At 41.9% G+C, this 22,080-nt stretch overlaps 1 protein-coding gene across 8 annotated transcripts in view; it reads right to left on the bottom strand.

Annotated features, from left to right (window-relative positions):
- The window catches only part of LOC105470129 (glucoside xylosyltransferase 1), a 141,982-nt gene that overhangs the window by 117,322 nt on the left and 2,580 nt on the right, over nt 1-22,080 (bottom strand). For 4 of the 8 annotated variants that reach the window (XM_071071862.1, XM_071071864.1, XM_071071863.1 and 1 more), the window contains exon 1: nt 5,526-5,633. The exons of 1 other annotated variant lie outside the window; for it this stretch is intronic. Coding sequence is in view for 1 of the 7 variants with exons in the window: in XM_011721908.3 (XP_011720210.2) it covers nt 5,526-5,618 (93 nt within the window). In the remaining 6 variants the exon portion in view is untranslated. Of the gene's footprint in view, nt 1-5,525; nt 6,679-22,080 lie in introns of those variants that run through there. 3 more of the 8 variants (XR_011609227.1, XM_011721908.3, XM_071071866.1) reach the window with 2 other exon arrangements.

The following is a 22,080-nucleotide window of genomic DNA, read 5'->3' as shown; positions in this document are numbered from 1 at the left end:
AAGCTCAAGTCACAGAAAAATTAGTACATTAAAACAAAATATTTTTTATATTTTGATAATTCTAAAATTTAGAGTTTGTATAATGAAAGTAAAATAAAAAATTAGAAACTTATTCGCAATCAATGGCAAAACCGAATATATTATTCTAAGAGTTCATAAAATAAACATTAAAAATTCAATATCAATATCAAATAGATGATATACAGAACAAAAGAAAAAAGATAAATAAATGTGGAAATACATTCAACAAATAATCAACAAAAACCTATCATTTTAATAAGTGATAAAATTATAATTCCCAATAATGCTAAGGTTATGATGACCCCAAATACACTCACACAATGCTGGTGCATGCTTATAGCCAGATAATTTTTAAAACACAATTTAGTGATATAATTCATTCTTTTTAACAAATATTTGAACTCCTTTCATATAGGCACTGGGGTAGGCAAGAAAGCCACAATCTTCACCTCACACAATTTGCAGCCTGTTGTGAAAAGACTGATTTTTAAAACAATAAGAAAGCAGGGTAATTGTTTTCATAGAAAAAACTGAGATTGCTAAAGAGGCTCACAACACAAACATCTAACCTACTGTGACCTAGTCTAACCTGGTATTGGGGAAAGCTTCCCAAATGATCCTGTTAATCATTTGTTTCTCACTGGTTCCCAAACACCTTGCTAGGCATGGGACTTAAATGATAACACCACATAGTATCAGCCTGCAGAGTTAAAGGTCTAGAAGTGAAGATTCACAATCACAACAGATATGGTAAATACAATAACCAAGAGGAGACAGAGAAGGGAGATGAGGTGAGCAGTGAGAGGAAACTACAATCGTTTGAGAAGTGATGGGAAGTGATGAGTACAACCGTTAAGGGAGAAGGAAAGAAGTAGCCAAGAGCAACAGTGTGAAAGGAGACAAGAAGAGTTAATGTAGACTGACATGTGGAGAAAGTCCGTTGTAAACATGATACAAAACACAGATGAAGGAAAGTCTGAGGAGCTAGACTATCAGTTCAGGTTTGAACATGAGTCTCTGAGGCATCTGAATCAGCAAGGTAAAAATGACCAATATGCAACTGGAAATACAGGTCTGGCTCTCAGAAAAGAACTCTGAATTGGAGCTATCAGTTAAACAAATTATCCTATAACTATTCAGGGAATGGGGAGAGAAAAGAGCAGAATCCTAAGAAATGCAGATTATTTAGAAAGCAGAGTTAGAGGAGTCCAGGAGAGAGATCAAAGAGCTGAGTAACTGGTCTGGTCTCAAAAGCCAGAGGCTAACAGAGCTGACAGAAAAAGGAAGTAGTAAACAGTGCCAAACGGGTAAGAAAAGTAAGATTAAGCCCCAAAACAATAATTCAGAGGTGGGGTGATGGGAATAAGAGTCAGGTGGTAGATAGTTGAGGTGTGAAGTTCTTTTTATTTAAAGAAGTAAAACCAAGGCTGACCACGGTAGCTCACGTCTGTAATACCAGCACTTTGGGAAGCCGAGGCAGCAGGATCACTTGAGCTCAGTTGTTCATGACCAGCCTGGGCAACATAGCGAGACCTCGTCTTGACTAATATAAAAAAAAAAAAAAAAAGATTCGGGTATGGTGGCATGCACCTGTAGTCCCAGCTACTTAGGGGACTCAGGCAGGAGGATCACTTGAGCCCAGGAGGTCCAGGCAGCAGTGAGCCCTGGTGGTGCTACTGCACTCCAGCCTGGGCAACAAAGTGAGACCATCTCAAAAAAATGAACAAACCAAACAAAACCCAGAAGTAAAACCAGTAGGTACTCTTGCGCCCAGGCTGGAGTGCAGCGATGTGATATTGGTTCACTGCAACCTCTCCCTCCCAGGTTCAAGCGATTCTCATGCCTCAGTCTCCCAAGCAGCTTGGACTACAGGTGTGTGCCTCCATGCCTGGCTGATTTTTGTATTTTTAGTAGAGATGGGGTTTCACCATTTTGACCAGGCTGGTTCTCCAACTCCTGACCTCAAGTGATCTGCATGCCTTGTCCTCCTAAAGTGCTGGAATTACAGGAATGAGCCACACCCCTCCAGCCAGCAGGTAGGTACTCTTAAAAGAAGCTTGCTGATGAAGGGAAAGAGAGGATTGAAAGCAAACTGTTGTGGGAATTTTTGATTTTGTTTTAAGGCCATAAAGCCAGGCACAGTGGCTCATGTCTATAATCCCAGCACTTTGAGAGGCAATGGAATAGTGTGATGCCATTGACATGAGAAATATGAAGACCATACTACACTGAAAAGTATTAAAATTTTAAGCTCAGAATTCAAGATTAGGCCGGGGGTGGTGGCTCACGCCTGTAATTTCAGCATTTTGGGAGGCCGAGGTGGCCAGATCACCTGAGATCGGGAGTTTGAGACCAGCCTGAGCAACATGGTGAAACCCCGTCTCTACAAAAAACAGCCGGGCGCAGTGGCAGGTGCCTGTAGTCCCAGCTCAGGAGACTGAGGCAGGAGAATCGCTTGAGCCCAGAAAGCAGTGGTTGCAGTGAGCCAAGATCATGCCATTGCACTCCAGCCTGGGAGACAGTGAAATCCTGTCTCAAGGAAAAAAAAAAAATTCAAGATTAGTCTCCACCAGAATCACAAGTATGCAAAAGCATATGATGTATATGAATGATGAAAACACAAGATGTGTATGAATGATGAAAACACTTGTAATAGAAGTTGAGGCAATTTTATTTTTTTTATTATTTTATGTTCACTGTATAATAAATTAATCGGGAGAATATGATCCCCCAGGTAAGATTTGATCTAAGTTATACAAACAATTCAAGTTGGGAAAGTAAGGTACCCAACTAAGGGCCCCCTGGTGCCAGGCAGAATGTGACATCAAAAGGGGGATTCCAAAGAAGCTTTACCAGTATTAAAGTAGATACTGAGATGGAGGGCAAGAATGATTTGGCAGTTGTATGGCATTTGGGCTTGTATGCATATTTGAAACAGGGTGATTAAATGTGAGGGAATCCTTAGTTCTAAATAAGAAACTAAGTGTGAGAGATTATTACATAATTATATGACACAAAATATTTACTTTTTTGTGTGTAATAGCATGATATAATGGATGCAACGTTACGGGTAGAAAATATAACAGAGAAAAGGCATATAATTTCTGAAGTCTCAAATTTAGGTTACAGGCACAAGGTTTACAACATTATGTATCCATCCACATATAATTTATTCCATGGAATACTTGGGGGCATTAGAAAAATGAGTAAGAGGAGCCAAAACAAAAGGAATGGTAAGCAGAGAGACCAGGATTCTGACTAGGTAAATTTCCCTGGGACATTCCTGCTGTCAATAAGGAGGAAAGACTATTATTACTCAAGCTGTAATTTACAAAAAGGTCTGGGTTGTACAAATCAGAGTATGCTGAAGTTTTCAAGTTTACCCAGCTTTGAGCTAGTGGAATTACGTGGCAAGGCAAAGGGCTCTTGTCAATACTATATTCATTTGCAAATATTCATAATGAAAACATAAAAAGCTTCAATTATCTAAAATTACAACCAAACTGAAAGGTTAGATTATCTTTAAAAGTTAATTTTTAAAAATTGGAATATTATCACTTGGCTCATATTAAAATTTCAATCACCCAATCTCTTCCGAAGCAACAGAATATAATTAAACTATCTGATTTGAACCTATTCCCTTCCAGTTCTTCATGGGATGCACACTGTATTGAGAATGCAAGAATTTACAAAATATGTACAATTAATAGATATTTAAAATGCAGTTCTTACAGAGAGTAGAATGGTGGTCACCAGGCACTGGAGGTGAAGGGGTGGGAGAGAGTAGGTGATGGAAAGATGTTGATCAAAGAACACAACACAAACTTCCAGTGAGAAAGAATAAGTTCTCAAGATCTACTGCACAGCAAGGTGACTACAGATAATTATGTTTATTTCAAAACTGCTAAGAGAACAGGTTTCAAATGTGCCCATTACAAAAAAAAAAGATAAATATGTAAGATGATAAATATGTTAATGAGCTTGATATAATCAGTCCACAATGTATACAGACACCAAAACATTGCTTTATGCCCCATAAATTCCTACAATTATTGTCAATTAAAAATAAATTTTTTAATTAAGAGTTTTTAAAAATGAAGTTCTTCCTATCTGAAACACTTCACCTACTGTCCTTGAAACTAGCTAATTTCCAGATCATTATCTAGTCACTACCTCCAGGAAGTCTTCCCTGATGCCTTAAGATGACTCATCACAGCAACAACTTGTCACACTGTATTGTAATTTCAGGTTTACTAGTGTGAAACTCCCACCAGAATGTAAACTCCATCCTCCAGAAGGATGGAGCCACATTAACCTGACCCAAAAGTCTGGTGCTTACCACCTAGCACAGCATGTTGCAAATATAATGAGAATTAATATTTATTTTATTTGTTTTTTTGAGACAGAGTCTTGCTCTGGGCTGAAGTGCAGTGGCATGATCACAGTTCACTGCAACCTCAACCTCCAGGGCTCAAGCAATCCTCCCACCTGAGCCCACATGCCAACATGCCTGGCTAATTTTTAAAATTTAAAAAAAAATTTTTTTTTTAATTTTAGAGACAGGGTCTTGCTTTTGTTGCCTGGGTGGTCTTGAACTCCTGGGTTCAAGCAATGCTCCCACCTCAGTCTCCCAAAATGCTGAGATTACAGGCGTGAGCCACCATACCCAGCCTAGACTATTTAAATGAATCATAAAGATGCAGTAAAATTAGATGCTCTTCAAATAAATTTTACTCTTGGGAACAGCATTTCAACCCTTTGTCCCACTCCCCTCTGCCACTGTATCAAGGAGACAGTCTGAGAGTCACCGCCTTATCCTATTCTTATCAATACTTGTTTCTTTCACTGAAGATAAGAGCAGGAAAGGACCTAAGAGGTCAGGCAACCCAATACCTTCATTATCCAGAGAAGCAAATAAAGCTAAACTAGTCAGTAACTTAAAAGGTCAATAAACATTAAAGGAAGTAGTAGCCAGAAGCTGCTCCTCCGTTTGCTCCTCCATTAAATACTTATCTTTATCCTCCTATTCCCCAATATTCGACCTCTCTACTAATAACTAATATAATCCTTCTCCAGTTGTCCCTATCCACTACAGTATACCAGCTTTAATTTAGATATGTGCCTTATATATATTATTTATATCATATATAATTATATTATATATTATAGATGGTAATATATTATATAGATCTGTAAACATCAGTAGAAGCCTATTTTTATCCCAGTTTATCATTTTAACAACTGTTTCCAAAAGTTAGATCATAAATTTTCTTAAGAACAGTGGCTTATCTTAACATCTAAGAAAATTTAAAGCATTTATACACAGTATGTACTAAAAAATAGTGATAACTACAAAATGGGAAAAATGGAAAACCCAATCAGAAAATAAATTATTTGTATAATATCATAAGAAACATTTTTACATCCTATTACAGTCAAAGGTTTTATTATCAACTATCTAACCTTACCTACACTGATCTACCAATTAAATATTAAGTGCCTACCTAAAAGCCGCTTCCCAAAAGCAGTTCATTCCACAAACATCAGAGGGCAGCATCCAATAGGGATTCCAGTAACACAGAGAGAAATCTTTACACCTAACAGAGTAAGACAGAAATAAGAGTCCTATGTGAGTATTTCGGTTTGGAACTAACAAGGAATTTACTCAGTAACACGGTCACTTACTGTTCTATTTTAAAGCAAATAAAATTGAAAATCCAAATTGCTATGATAAAGATTTTGGAAAACTGATTTCTCCCTTACTTAGGGCACCATTATTTTAAATAGAACTTTATAACCTTGAAGGTAAACTATACTATAGATTGGGAAAGAGTTTTTCCATCGGATATTAAAATCCCCTCCTCAGATAACACACATAAATATATCTTCTAAAATTTTCTTCATAGGCTACACATATACCCCTAGAACAAAATCCCTTTGGGAAAAACAAAATATTTCCTTATCCTCAAACATAATAAAAATGCCACAAATGCTAGCAGAAAGGGAAAAGATCTTTAAATACTTTTAAATTAATCCTCAACCCAAACTACTTGTATGGTGTTTCAAACCAAAAAAGAAATCATAATGGCCAACATGTATATGAAAATGGTCAACATCACTAATCATCAGGGAAATGCACATTAAAACCGCAATGAGATAACAACTCACTCAGTTAAAACGGTTATCATCAAAAAGGCAAAAAACAATAAATCCTGGCAAAGACAGAAAAGGAAACACTCATACACTAACAGTAGGAACATAAATTACAACCACTATAAATAAACAGTATAGAGATTCCTCAAAAAACTGAAAATAGAACTACCATGATCCAGCAACCCCACTGCTCTGTGTATGTATATATACATACATATTCACACATGCATACACACATACATAGATGGGCACAGTGGCTCCCATCTATAATCCCAGCACTTTGGGAGGCTGAGGTAGGTGGATTGCTTGAGGCTGGAGTTCAAGACTAGCCTGGTCAACATAACAAGACCCCGTCTCTAAAAATAAAAAATTAGCTGGACATGGTGGCATTTACCTGTAAGTTCCAGCTACTCGAGAGGCTGAGGTGGGAGGATGGCATGAGCCCAGGAGTTTGATGTTGCAATAAGCTGTGATTGTGCTACTTCACTCCAACCTGGCTGAACAGAGCAAGACTCTGTCTCGAACAAAAAAAAAAAAAAAAAAAAAATTGACCTGCCCTCCCCTCAAAAAAACCCGGAAATCATGCTGATATTCACAGCCTAGTATCACTATCTACATTATCTCGGTTCCACATTATACAAGCTAAAATGGAGGATCAAGTCTGGTCTTTCTTGTTAGGTTGCATGTTGGAGCCAAAAAGGAAAAAAGAAAACACCTTATATTACAAAAAAAATTGTTTTTCATGATGATTTATTTTCAAAATAATAGTCTAAAAGTCACTGGGTACTAAAGTACGTATGAAGTCAGGGTGAGTCACTAAACCAGGCCACTTCATTATCTCATCACTATGCAGCTTTTTCTCTCACTATGAATTCAATTATGAGTTACTACGCTTATATCAAATGGCCTACGAAATTTCTGATTTGCAAAAATCTGATCACATCTCTCACAAATGGTAACAGTCTAAGGCAGAGGTTCTCAGCTCTGGTAGAGGTGCCACACAAGACCTATTAAATCAGAATCTAGAAACAGGGTCTGGCACTGGTGGTTTTTAAAATGCTGCCTAAGTAATTCTGTATACTACTGCATAAAGAACAAGGTTGGAATTTCTTAACAGAAAAAAGTTACATTTTAACTGTTTTCCTGTAAAGAAACACCATTTTCTAGCATAGCACAAAAGGCTACATATCTTCATTTAAAAGGCTGAACCAGAAAGAGAAGAAAATGTGTACATACCAGTAAAACTTATGACTTGATTAGAAAATCTGTGTTTGTACCCTCTCAAGCATGGCTATGTATTTTCTTAAGTCTTTGATTTCATACCACATAGTCAGACTCAGTGATGGTAATAACAACGAACACAGAGTTCTTTTCAGATTCAGGCACTTTCACACCCATTTAGACTCACAAGAAACGTTTTAAGGTAGATACATACAATCTCCGTCTTTCAGACACTGACGATATCACAGCTTTATTTCAACAAATCCACAATTTATTTACAATCAACACCTAATGTGTACCTTTGTTCTAAGAAGATAACTAATCAGGTTATTCCATATCCCCTGTCAAACTCTACAACAGTGAAAAATGGAAATGGAAATCTCAAAGACAAATTCAATTTTTCTATAAAATTAATTAAAATTATATATATTTAACAATACCATTTGCAGCCTCAACTTGTACTTTAAGTTACAAATCAGTTATGTGTTGTTTTCCAAACCTGCCTGGTCCTCAGGTCACTTGTCAAAAATACAGATATAGGATCCTATCCCATATCCAGTTAATCAAGCCTCCCCCAGAGAAGTGGCCTAAGAAGCTCAATTTTTCAGCAATATCCCCAGATAAGTCTTAAAATCAGACCTGAATGAGAAACGCTATATCAAGGGATATCTAGAGTCAACTTGAAATTTTTTATCAAAATACTGATAATAACTTCTCTTATGATAATCCTGTTTATTTACTACAACTTAAGAAGGATTAAATTTTGAAAATTTGTGTTTCTATGAATACTTCAATCAATACAGGTTATTAAGTACCATTTAGAAAATTTTTTAAAAGCCTATGAAAGTAATTACCCACCACTATTAACATTTTCATATCTTTACTACCCCATATTTCAAAAATATCTTCCTACAAATATTTGACTAGAAAAGTTAACATGCATGTTGCCAACATGCAGAAGTTGCTGAAACTACTTGATCTTCGTTAGTCTCAAGAAACCATGTGAGCTAGACAGCACACCTCAAACTCCCTGTTCTCAGGAAATATCCACCAGGGAGCTTCTAACTCAAAGGACCCTCTTGCAGTATTACAATTAAACTGTACTTCGGGGCAATGTTTTGCTTTTTTTTAAGTTGATGCAAGATGACAAAGCCACAGACATGAGAATTAAATTCAACAAGACCAACACATTGAACAACTTAGTAATGAGTTTAAATTTTGTGAAGCTTTGAGCCACACCAAGAGCCCTATACTTTTGCTAATATCAAACTGAGAGGTGACAATGTGCTAGCAGCCCCCGCTCTCAGCGCCTCCTCGGCCACCGCATCCAATCTGGCAGCGCTTGAGGAGCCCTTCAGCCTGCCACTGCATTGCAGGAGCCCCTCTCTGGGCTGGCCGAGGCCGGAGCCGGCTCCCTCTGCTTGCGCGGGTGTGTGGAGGGACAGGGACAGGCGCAGGCGGGAAGGCGGGAACCGTGCTCACAGGCCAGTGTGAGTTCTGACCGGCGCAGGCTCGGTGGGCCCCACACTCAGAGCGCCTGGCCCGCACCACCAGCCCAGGGCAGTGAGGGGCTTAGCACCTGGGCCAGCAGCTGCAGAGGGTGCGCTGGGTCCCCCAGGAGTGCCAGCCTGCTGGCGCTGCACTCGAATTCTCGCCGGGCCTCAGCTGCCTCCCCATGGACCTACAGCCCACCATGTCCGAGCCCTGCCTCCGCAGTGAGCTCCCACACAGCCCCAGCGCCCATGACGGGTACCGCCCCCTGCTCCATGGCGCCTGGTCCCATCAACCGCCCAAGGGCTGAGGAACGTAGGCCTGGCTCGGGACTGGTGGGCAGCTCCGCCTGCAGCCCCAGTGTGGGATCCACTAGGTGAAGCCAGCTGGGCTCCTGAGTCTAGTGGGTACTTAGAGAACTTTTATGTCTAGCTAGAGGATTGTAAATGCACCAATCAGCACTCTGTGTCTAGCTCAGGGATTATAAATGCAACAGTCAGCACACTGTCAAAACGGTGGATCAGCTCTCTGTAAAATGGACCAATCAGCAGGATGTGGGTGGGGTCAGACAAGAGAATAAAAGCAGGCTGCCTGAGCCAGCCAGCAGCAACTCCTCTTCCACACTGTGGAAGCTTTGTTCTTTCACTCTTTAAAAATAAATCTTGCTGCTGTTCACTGTTTGGGTCCATGCCGCCTCTATAAGCTATAACACAGCGAAGGTCTGCAGTTTCACTCTTGAAGCCAGCGAGACCACGAACTCGCCATAGTTAGTGATGTAACCGTACCTAAACATCACTAAGCCTCTTCCCCCAGGGACCAGTGCCCAATTAGCAGAACTAGTGGCACCTACCCGAGCCTTAGAACTGGGAAAGGGAAAAAGAATAAATGTGTATACAGACACCAAGTATGGTTATCTAATCCTACATGCCCATGCTGCAATATGGAAAGAAAGGGAATTCCTAACCTCCAGGAACCCCCATTAAATACCACAAGGAAATCATGGAGTTACTGCGTGCAGTGCAAAAACCAAAGAAGGTGACAGTCTTATACTGCCAAAGCCATCAAAAAGGGGAAAGAGAAAGGAGAACAGCAGCATACACGGCTGGCAGAGGCAGGGAAAGACCAGCAGAAAGGAAAGAGAGAAAGAGACAGGAAGTCAGAGAAAGAGAGAGGAAGAACAGAAGAGACAAAGAGAAGGAGGCAGAGGAAGAGACAGAGAGACAGTCAAAGAAAGACAGAGTCAGAAAAAGAGAGACAAAGAAGTCAAAGAGGAAGAAAGAGAGATGGAAGCAGTAAAGAAACAACAGAGTACCCTATTCCTTCAAAAACCCCAACTGATCATAGTAACTTCCGAGTCACCCAAACAGCTCCATTCAGACGGCTTGTCTGCTTCTCAGGGCCCCACAAAATCATCACCTCCTCCCTGCTTAACAAACAGTCCAGGTTTTGTAATGGCAAACATACTCCCTGCATGACTATTCACCCTTGGACCCCCTGCAGCAGTGTCCCCACCACTAGTGAATGCCTTCTTATCCGCTCTTTCAATCACTCTCTCAAAAGTTCCTAGTAGATACAAAATGTTTTTTTCTCCAATAGGAAAACAGAACACAGGAAGCCACTCAGTTTGCTCCCAACACCCCTTTCCAGCCACTCATCAGAGCTACCTTGGCAAGTACTCTAGGAGGATGGCAAAATGAAAACAACAAACTCACACACCTTTTTAACATACATAACCAGTTCTATCTACCCAGCCAAGGTATATTCTTATGTGGAACATCGACCTATATCTGCCTCCCCACTAACTGGACAGGCACCTGCACTTTAGTCTTTCTAAGTCCCAACATTAATATTGCCCCAGGAAATCACACCTTATCAGTACCCCTCAAAGCTTAAGTCCGTCAGCACAGAGCCATACAACTAGTACCCCTACTTATAGGGTTAGGAATGGCTACTGCTACAGGAACTGGGATAGCTGGTTTATCTACTTCATTATCGTACTACCACACACTCTCAAAGGATTTCTCAAACAGTTTGCAAGAAATAACGATATCTATCCTTGCTTTACAATCTCAAATAGACTCTTTAGCAGCAGGGACTCTCCAAAACCGCCGAGGGCTAGACCTCCTCACTGCTGAGAAAGGAGGACTCTGCACCTTCTTAGGGGAAGAGTGTTGTTTTTACACTAACCAGTCAGGGATAGCTTAAGATGCTGCCTGGTGTTAACAGGAAAAGGCTTCTGAAATCAGACAACGCCTTTCAAATTCTTATACCAATCTCTGGAGTTAGGCAACATGGCTTCACCCCTTTCTAGGTCCCATGGCAGCCATCTTGCTGTTACTCACCTTTGGGCCCTGTATCTTTAACCTTCTTGTCAAATTTGTTTCTTCTAAAATCAAGGTCATCAAGCTACACAGATGGTCTTACAAATGGAACCCCAAATGAGCTCAACAACTTCTACCGAGGACCCCTGGACCGACCCACTGGCACTTTCACTGGCCTAGAGAGCTCCCCTCTGGGGGACACTACAACTGCAGGGTCCCTTCATTGCACCTATCCAGCAGGAAGTAGCTAGAGTGGTCATCGGCCAAATTCCCAACAGCAGTTGGGGTGTCCTCTTTAGAGGAGGGATTGAGAGGAGGGATTGAGAGGTGACTATGTGCTAGCAGCCTTCACTCTTGGCACCTCCTCGGCCTCGGCATCCACTCTGGCAGCACTTGAGGAGCCCTTCAGCCCGCCACTGCACTGTGGGAGCCCCTCTCTGAGCTGGCCGAGGCCAGAGCCGGCTCCCTCTCCTTGAGGGGAGGTGTGGAGTGAGAGGCGCAGGCGCAAAGCAGGGCTGCACACAGTGCTCACAGGCCAGCGCAAGTTCTGGCAGGTGCGGGCTCCGTGGGCCCCACACTGGGAGCGGCCGGCCGGCCAGTGCCGCCGGCCCACGGCAGTGAGGTGCTTAGCACCTGGGCAGGCAGCTGCAGAGGGTGCACCAGGTCCCCCAGCACTGCCAGACTGCCAGCGCTGTGCTCGAATTCTCGCTGGGCCTCAGCTGCCTCCTCGCGGGGCAGGGCTCAGGACCTACAGCCCGCCATGTCCAAGCTCTGCCTCCACAGTAGGCTCCCGTGCAGCCCGAGCCTCCTTGACGGGCACTGCCACCTGCTCCATGGCGCCTGGTCCCATCGACCACCCAAGGGCTGAGGAGCATAGGCCTGGCTCGAGACTGGTGGGCAGCTCCGCCTGCAGCCCCAGTGCGGGACCCACTAGGTGAAGCCAGCTGGGCTCCTGAGTCTAGTGGGGACTTGAAGAACTTTTATGTCCAGCTAGAGGATTGTAAATGCACCAATCAGCACTCTGTGTCTAGCTCAGGGATTGTAAATGCACCAATCAGCACCCTGTGAAAACGGTCCAATCAGCTCTCTGTAAAATGGACCAATCAGCAGGATGTGGGTGGGGTCAGATAAGGAAACAAAAGCAGGCTGCCCGAGCCAGCCAGCGGCAACCAGCTCAGGTCCTCTTCCACACTGTGGAAGCTTTGTTCTTTCACTCTTTACAATAAATCTTGCTGCTGCTCACTCTTTGGGTCCATGCCGCCTCTATGAGCTGTAACACTCACCGCGAAGGTCTGCAGCTTCACTCCTGAAGTCAACGAGACCACGAACCCACCAAAAGGAAGAAACTGTGGACACATCTGAACATCTGAAGGAACAAACTCCAGACTACCATCTTCAAGAGCTGTAACACCGCGAGGGTCCACGGCTTCATTCTTGAAGTCAGCGAGACCAAGAACCCACTAATTCCGGACACAGAACTAGGTGCCAAGATGATCACACATCTGACACTTCTATTAAGAAGTAAGATCTGCTGGGCGCAGCGGTTCATGCCTCTAATCCCAGCACTTTGGGAGGCCAAGGTAGGCAGATCCCTTGAGGTCAGGAGTTAGAGAATGCCCTGGCCAACATGGTGAAGCCCCATCTCTACTAAAAAAAATCAGTCAGGTGTGGTGGTGGTTGCCTGTAATCCCAGCTACTCAGGAGGCTGAGGCAGGAGAATCGCTTGAACCCAGGAGGTGGAGGTTGCAGTAAACCAAGATCGTGCCATTGCACTCCAGCCTGGGCGACAGAGCAAGACTCTGTCTCAAAAAAAAAAAAAAAAAAAAAGTAGGATCTAACTCCCCTTATCCAGAATCTAAGTGGGCTCTGTGATTGCTTTGACAAATAGAATACTGAATATAATACTGTGCCAACGTTCTGGCCCTTGCCTTAAAACTTCTACATCCTATTTCTTGGAACACTCTTTGAACCTGATCTTTAGATTGTAAGAAGCCCAAGGCACATGGAAAAGCCACTTGAGAGAATGCAGATCAACAGCCTCCACTGAGCTCCTAGTCAAAAGCCAGCATCAACTGCTAGCCATGTAATAGGGCCACAATGCCACACCATTCTGATCCACCAACCTACTGGTTCCTCCCCAACTCACAGAAGACTAGCATCTGGTTCACAGTCCTTGTCTCAGTACCAAATCCTACTTTCCTCTAACCATTCATTTGGTAAATCAATAAATTTTCTACTGAATGACTACGTTTACAGGCCAAACACTGGCAACACAATAGTGAGTAAAATGGACATGGATCATACTGTCTAGTGGGGAACAACAGAATGTCATCTCACATACTGTAATGTGGGAGACCTAACCAACACCCAGGTTACACAATTGTTTAACTCCAGTAACTCTTACCTCCTTTTCCCTTCAGTTAAAAATGGCAAATGCCGGCCAGGCACAGTGGCTCACACCTGTAATCTCAGCACTTTAGGAGGCCGAGGTGGGTGGATCGCTTGAGCCCAGGAGTTCAAGACCAGCCCGGGCAACATGGCGAAACTCCATCTCTACAAAGAATTTAAAAAAAAATTAGCCGGGCATGGTGGTGTGTGCCTGTAGTCCCAGTTACTTGGGAGGCTGAGTTGGGAGGATAGTTTGAGCCCAGGAGTTTGAAGCTGCAGTGATTGTGATCACGCCAACGTACACCAGGTCTGGGTGACACAGACCCTCTCTGACAAAAAGAGAGAGAGAAAAGTAAAAAATGGCAAATCCTGGACCTTGTCATCACCTGAAACTGCAATCCAATACCTCATCTCAGACTAGTCTCTGATCTAATAATTATGGTTCTTTTTTCTTAAGACAGGGTCTTGCTCTGTCCCTCAGGGTGGAGTGCAGTGGTATAAACACAGCTTACTACAGCCTCAATCTCCTGGGCTCAAGCCATCCTCCTGCCTCAGTCCCCAAGTATCTAGGACTATAAGCATGTGCCAACACACCTGGCTAATTTTTTAGAAATTTTTTGTAGAGACAAAGTCTCGCTTTGCTGCCTAGGCTTATTATTTATATCCCGTTACATGTGTGGAAATCACTCAGCCCTCCAATCACATGCTTCCTAAGTATAAGCTTCCTCCTTTACCCATTTCCCTCCCTACTCAGACGTCATATGGTTCATCCATTCATGTTCCTATACCTACAACTTGCACCACCTCCTTTCACCGTACCTTTTCAGCACAATCTTCAGTTGAAACTGAGCCATTCACTCACATTCTCAGATGAATACTGAAGAACAGTTAATGACATGACTATGCTGATTAGTAGAAATATAAATTAACTGTCTTCCTCTTAGCTAGTCTCATGCCTACTACCAACTCCATACGCATCCCCTTGTAGCCCATCTTCTTCTCAGGGGTCGTTAAAGACCTTCTTGCATCAATTACTCTTTCTTTCTCCTTAACTGGCAATCTCTATTTGTGTAGTAGACTGTATTACTGTTCAGTTATTCACTCCCCACATTTAACTGTAAAAGGATTATACAACCCTATTCATTACCATGGGCCTTGCCTGCCTGATAGGGGAGGCATATATCCCTGCATCATTTATGGACTTTGACCTTATTCGAGTGACTTGCTTTGGCCAAAGTAATACAAAAAGACATGATTACTGTGGCATCAAAGTAGAAGCTTCACATGGGATTGTGCTGTTCAATCTGGCTTCTTCCTCATCCACTACCATGAGACCAGGCATGTATGGACTGCTCCTTCAGCTTGGATCCCAGAATGAGAAGATATATCAAGCAAAGTCATAGCCATAGACATGTAATGTGTGCAAGAAATAAATGCTTGCTATTGTCAACTGCTAAGATGTGTGGGGTTGTTACAAAGCAAAGCAGAATAATGCAAACATAATTCCCTTTTACAGTGTATAATTCAATGGTTTTTAGTATATTCAGAGTTGTGCAACCATGACTCACCAATTAAATTCCTCAGTATATACTCAAGAGAACTGAAAACATGTTCACAGAAAAACTGAGCATGAATGCTCATAGCAGCATCACTCATAATAGCCAAAAAGTATGAAAAAACTCAAATGTCCACCAAATAATGAGCAAAATGTGGTATATCCATACAATGGACTATTATTTGTCCATAAAAAGGAATGAAATACAGTGATACATGTTACAGCGGATAAACCTTGAAACATTATACCAAGAAGAAAGACTCAAAAGGCCACATACTGTGTGATTCCTTTATGTAAAATGCCCCGAACAGGTAAACCTCTACAGACAGAAAATAGATTCGTGGTTGCTTAGGACTCGGGGACTGAGGAGTGCAAGGTGGGAGTTACTGCTAACAGATACAGGGTTTCTTTAGGGGTAATGATTAACTTCACAAAGGTTTAATGCAGTCAAAATTGGATGGGAAAAATCAAGTTACAGGTAAATTTCTTGATCATAATTCAATGTCAAAAACCACACAGTATATAGGAAAGTTGTTTTTCTTTCTTTACTGGAAATATAAGAACACATGCACCAGTGAATACATATGCTGCATGGCATTAAAAAAAATCGTAAAACAGTTAGGTACTGCTGTAAGGAGTGAAGTAATTTGTTTACAGTTTCTTAACTCCCAAATATCCATTCTCCCACTTTGAAAAACTGGTTTTGGAGGTTAAGATAAAGAGTAGAAACTCACACTGAGAACTTAAAGAGGAGAAACTCACACTGAGAATTTACGACGTATCAGTGGCTTATTAGAAGCAATAAGATAAATTAGCAAAAGCAACTCATCTGAAGACAGCACGTGTACTTTCAGGCCAAAAAATAAAGTTTGAAAATATTGGAAAAGTAAAGGTAGTTATCTAGGTTCTGGCTATTAGTTGCTTAAAACTGTTGAAAGCAGAATACTAAAATCCAACATTCAAAGAGGTAACTCTTAAATAATTTTAATGGGGCAAAGTGTTAATATGAGTTGGTGGATATGTCTTCACTATACCCATACTGACATTCAAAAGCACTGAAGTCCTAAAAGGGAATGTTTTTCACTGTGGATCAAACAAATAAAACGTTACTATGGCTCATCCTCAAATTTAACAAGGCATAAAGATTAAAGCTTGTCTACAACTGACTAAGGGGTAGCACAAGGTATCTTCATGGTGATGAAACAATTCTGTATCCTGACTGTGGGGGTGGTTACATATATTTACATGTGATAAAACAACGCTCGGCACAATAACAGTTGTCGAACTTGAAGTTTACTTAAATCCAATTACAAAATGTTTTTTATACATACATATACACACACACACATAAATAAGCAAGTCGCCCAGGCTGGAGTGCAGTGGTGCGAACACGGTTCATTGCAGCCTCAACCTCCTGGGCTCAAGCGATCCTCCCATCTCAACCTCTGGAGTAGCTGGGACCACAGGTGCACACCACTATGCCCAATTAATTTTTTGTATTTTTGTTGTTGTTGAGAGAGTGTTTTGCCATATTGCCAAGGTTGGTCTAGAACTTCTGGATTCAAGCAATCCACCCACCGTGGCCTCCTTGCTAGGATTACAGGTATGAGCCACCATGCCTGGTTACACTTTTAAGTCAAACTAGAAAAAGTAATTTTCATTTCAAAATGTCCATGATAGGAGGCTTCAGTGAAAACCATGCAAAACTTAAAGAGTCAGTGATACGAGACCAGCCTGACCAACATGGTAAAACCCTGTCTCTACTAAAAATAGAAAAATTAGGCCAGGTGCAGTGGCTTACACCTGTAATCCCAGCATTTTGGGAGGCCGAGGTGGGAGGATCACAAAATCAGGAGATCGAGACCATCCTACCTAACACGGTAAAACCCCATCTCTACTAAAAACACAAAAAATTAGCCAGGCCTGGTGGCATGCACCTGTACTCCCAGCTACTTGGGAGGCTGAGGCAGGAGAATCGCTTGAACTCGGGAGGCGGAGGTTACAGTGAGCCGAGATCACACCATTGCACTCCCACCTGGGCGACAGAGTGTCCATCTTGAAAAAAAAAAAAAGCAGATTACGAGGTCAAGAGGTCAAGACCATCCTGGCTAACACGGTGAAACCCCATCTCTACTAAAAACACAAAACATTAGCTGGGCGTGGTAGTGGGCACCAGTACCAGCTACTCGGGAGGCTGAGGCAGGAGAATGGTGTGAACCCGGGAGGCGGAGCTTGCAGTGAGCCAAGATCGTGCCACTGCACTCCAGCCTGGGTGACAGAGCAAGACTCCATCTCAAATTTAAAAAAAAAAAAAAAAAAAGTCAGTGACAAATTTAGGCATATTCAGCATAAATACATGACAGTATGAATGAAGTGCTGCTGCAAAGCAGCAATGCAACTTCAAGACATGTATCCCCACCCTGTGACTGTGCAAGAGAAGCAAAGATGCTTACAGACATACTAAAGGAGGCCATTCCCATGATATGCCAAATTACTGTTATTTAATTTTCAACCAAATTGTTTCCAGATCAGGCACGGTGGCTCACACCTGTAATCCCAGCACTTTGGGAGTCCAAGGCAGGCAGATCACCTGAGGTCAGGAGTTCAAGGCCAGCCTGGCCAACATGGGGAAACCCCGTCTTTACTAAAAATAAAAAATTAGCCAGGTATGGTGGCACGTGCCTGTAGTCCCAGCTACTCAGGAGGCTGAGGCAGGAGAATCGCTTGAACCTAGGAGGCGGAGGCTGCAGTGAGCCAAGATCACACCACTGCACTCCAGCCTGGGCGACAGAGACTCCCTCTCAAAAAGAAAAAAAGAAAATAAATAAATAGTTTCCAGACAACTTAATTTCTAGCTCCAAGACCTTTTTCTTAAATTTCTAATTTCATTAATCCTCGGCAAGTAGGAAAAGGGCTGTTTATATATAAATGACACTGAAACAATTAACCATTTCAAAGAAACAGTTAGCATCACACAATATACCTCCTCTACCCGCGTAGCTTCCCCACAAAGCCAGATTGATTTAAATGTAAAAAAAGGAGGGGAAAAAAAAAACTGGTAGAAAGCTTTCCCATGCATAACAAAGGTAAAAAACGATAAAGCAAAAAGTAGCCAATCTAAAAACAAAACGTAAACCTCATACAGTACACACATAATTAATAAAATTTAAGTTTATACCTAGGGGGAAGTACTTTCAATAGGTATGGCATAAAGATAATGATCTTACTGCTTTAAAATAAGATTTTCTAAGCAGGGTATGGTGGCTCATGCCTGCACTTTGGGAGGCCGAGGCAGGCGGATCACCTGAGGTCAGGAGTTCAAGACCAGGCTGGCCAACATGGTGAAATCCCACCTCTACCAAAAAATACAAAAAAAAAAAAAAAAAAAAAAAAAAAAGCTGGGCAGATTGGCACACACCTGTAATCCCAGCTACTTGTGAGGCTGAGGCAGGAGAATTGGTTGAACCCAGGAGGCGGAGGTTACACTGAGCCGAGATTATGCCACTGCACGCCAGCCTGGGCAACGGAGCGAGACTCTGTCACAAAAAAAAAAAAAAAGCCAGGTGTGGTGTGCACGCCTGTAGTCACAGCTACTCGGGAACCTAAGGTGGGAGGATCACTTGAGCCCAGAAAGTCAAGGCTGCAGTGAGCCATGATCTCAGGCCACTGTACTCCACCTTGGATGACAGAGTGAGACCTTGTCTCAGAAATTAAAAAATAAGATTTCTAAATCAAAAGTACCTATTATTTTTTCATAAGCCAAGTAAGTTTCCCCCCCAAAAGCACGGAATATTTTAATTAATTACTAGTATTTATTAAATACTATGTGTCAGGTCTGCACTAAGCATTTGCTATGATCTGAATGTTTGTGTCCCCTCAAAATTCATATGTTGAAATCTAATTACCAACATGATGTTACGAGGTAGGGCATTTGGGTAGGTGATTAGGTCATGAGAGCAAAGCCTCCACGAATGGGATTAGTGGGGGGTCCTTATAAAAGGGGTCTGCCTCATGTCTTCTACCATGTGAGAACACAGGGAGAAGGCGCCATCTATGGTATGAACCAGGAAGTGGGTCCTCATCAGACACTGAACCTGCTGGTGCCTTGACTTGGATTTCTAGTCTCCAGAACCGAAAGAAATAAATTTCTGTAGTTTCTAAGCTCTCTAGTCGATGGTATTTTGTTATAGCAGCCCAATCAAACTAAGATAACACTTCACAAATACGTAACGTAGACACTATGATCCTTCAATGACCTAAAATACAAGGTACAGGGCACTGGTTTTAAGTAAGATGTTTTTGCAATAACAAAGCAGAGATTAAAATGGCTTTAGTAAGTAATTCAACTCTCTTTACTGCTCACCGACTCAACTCTCTTCTTCAAACATAACTGCAGAAAAAAGGGAGGAAATGGGCTGGGCAGGTGGCTCACGCCTGTAATTTCAGCACTTTGGGAAGCTGAGGCAGGCGGATCACCAGGTCAGGATTTCCAGACCATCCTGACTAATACGGTGAAACCCCACCTCTACTAAAAATACAAAAAATTAGCCGGGTGTGGTGGTGGGCGCCTATAGTCCCAGCTACTCAGAGGCTGAGGCAGGAGAATGGCGTGAACCCCAGAAACGGAGCTTGCAGCGAGCAGAGATGGCTCCACTGCACTCCAGTCTGGGCGACAAAGAGAGACTCTGCCTCAAAAAAAAAAAAAAAAAGGAAAAAGGGAAAAAAAAGAAAAAGAGAAAGAGAAAAAAAAAAAGGGCAGGGGGAACTTCATTAAAAACAGTAGTGTGAAAATAGTGCCCAAACTATTCTCAATTTTTGGTTTTATCACAACAAGCTGGGGCACATATGTAAAATATAAATTCCTGGACTCCATTGCCAGGGCATTTTGATTTAACAGGTCTTAACTGGAGCCCAACGACCAGAATTTTTCCCAGAGGTCAGAAATTGGAAAGAAAAAAAAAAAAAAATCCCAACTTAAAATTTAAATTACCGCCGGGCGCGGTGGCTCAAGCCTGTAATCCCAGCACTTTGGGAGGCCGAGACGGGCGGATCACGAGGTCAGGAGATCGAGACCATCCTGGCTAAGCCGGTGAAACCCCGTCTCTAGTAAAAAATACAAAAAAATAGCCGGGCGAGGTGGCGGGTGCCTGTAGTCCCAGCTACTCGGGAGGCTGAGGCAGGAGAATGGCGTAAACCCGGGAGGCGGAGCTTGCAGTGAGCCGAGATCCGGCCACTGCACTCCAGTCTCGGCCACAGAGCAAGACTCCATCTCAAAAAAAAAAAAAAAAAAAAAAAAAAATTTAAATTACCAAAATGATATTTGCTAAAATGTTGTTGTGTCAGGCACCATACTAGGTACTCTACGCCAGCTATTTAATATTTAATTTCAATTCTCACGAACAACTCAATATCATACTCTTCTCTCTGATGAAGAAAACAAGTTCAAGGTCAACAGTCAGTAAGTGGCAAAGCTGAAGTCTGTCACTCCAAAACCCTTACTTTCTATTCTTTAAGTTCTCAGTATACAACACTAGGGTTCCCAGGATCCAGCAGAAATGATAAGTCTATGGCCTAACCAGATCTAAAAAAGAAAGTGAGGTAATTACCTCCCTGTGTGACAAGGAGACACACGAGGAGACTCCAAGGGCATGATAGGTCCAGAAATGGTATCACCGAAACATTTAGTAATTTCTTGATTCCCCACTACCAATACTGCTGTATAGCCACACGTAAAATTTTGATAATCAATGTCAGGACTCATCAGTGAAATATGATAATTTAATCACCCTGAGTAACTAAAATGCAAAAAGGAACCAAAATGCAACTAAGTGATATGAAGTACTGATGTCCGGTAATAACTACTGCTTTGTGTCCAACACCTTAATACAGTCTGTCCACACTGAAGAGCCTGAGTCTCTTCTTGTAGAAGAGCCACTGCCTACCCAGCATTTCTTCTCCTTTGAGGCACCCCTTCTCTCCAACACCAATCATGTTATTCTGTCTGCACCAGGCATGTGCAAGTGACACAGTCAACAAATCAGAGCTCCCCATCCCAAGTTAACACTGACTGGTCCACAAACGGGCATGCAATCCAAGCAAGTCCAATGACAGCATTTTCCTAGGATTTTGTATTTGAGATTAGAGAATAAAACCTGCAAGAATAGAAAAACCCCATGAAGAAAGTTATGTCGTTAGTGGAAAAGAGTCCCCATTCCTTAAGGTCCTTTGAGCTGCCCTGCTATCTGCAGTTTTTCCTTCAATTCAAAAACTGTATAAGCCTATAAATATGTTTTGCTTGAGATCGTTTTATTGAATTTTACCAAAGACAACTAAGAATTCCATTATAAATTAAGTAAGGTAATCTAATGTACAGCCTGGTGACTAAACAACCTGTATTGTATATCTAAAATGTGCTATGACAGTAGATCTTAAGTGCTTTCACCACAAAAAAAAAAAAAAAACCCTACGTGAGGTGATGAATGTTTAACTAGCTTGACTGTGATCATTTCTCAATGTACGTGTATGTCAAACTATCAAGTTGTATGCCTTAACCATATACAATTTCTATTTATCAATTATACCCTAATAAAGCTTTAAAAAAATAAGTATTATCTACATTTTACAAGTGAGGAAATTAAAACACAGGCAACTGACACAATTTAGGCAAAGTCTCACAGCAACCAGAGCCAGAATACTGAGAACACGGGTTTATCTGACTCCAAGACCTATGTATTTTCTGATTATTAAAATCATGGCTTCAAATAGAATACACTAATGGATAAGAGATTCCACTGAAAAACTGTTCCTTTCATTTTAAAGTTCTTACTTCAAGGACTTGGAAACACTTTTCCAAGTATTTTGTTGCCATGAAATTCTATACTATGAATAGTTTTTATAAGATCTAAACAACGGAACTTAACTGGGTACAAA

This window comes from Macaca nemestrina, chromosome 10 (assembly GCF_043159975.1).
Source record: "Macaca nemestrina isolate mMacNem1 chromosome 10, mMacNem.hap1, whole genome shotgun sequence".
NCBI classification, from domain to species: Eukaryota; Metazoa; Chordata; class Mammalia; order Primates; family Cercopithecidae; genus Macaca; species Macaca nemestrina.
The sequence above is the reverse complement of the archived record's forward strand: the minus strand, read 5'-3'. Positions and strand labels throughout refer to the sequence as shown.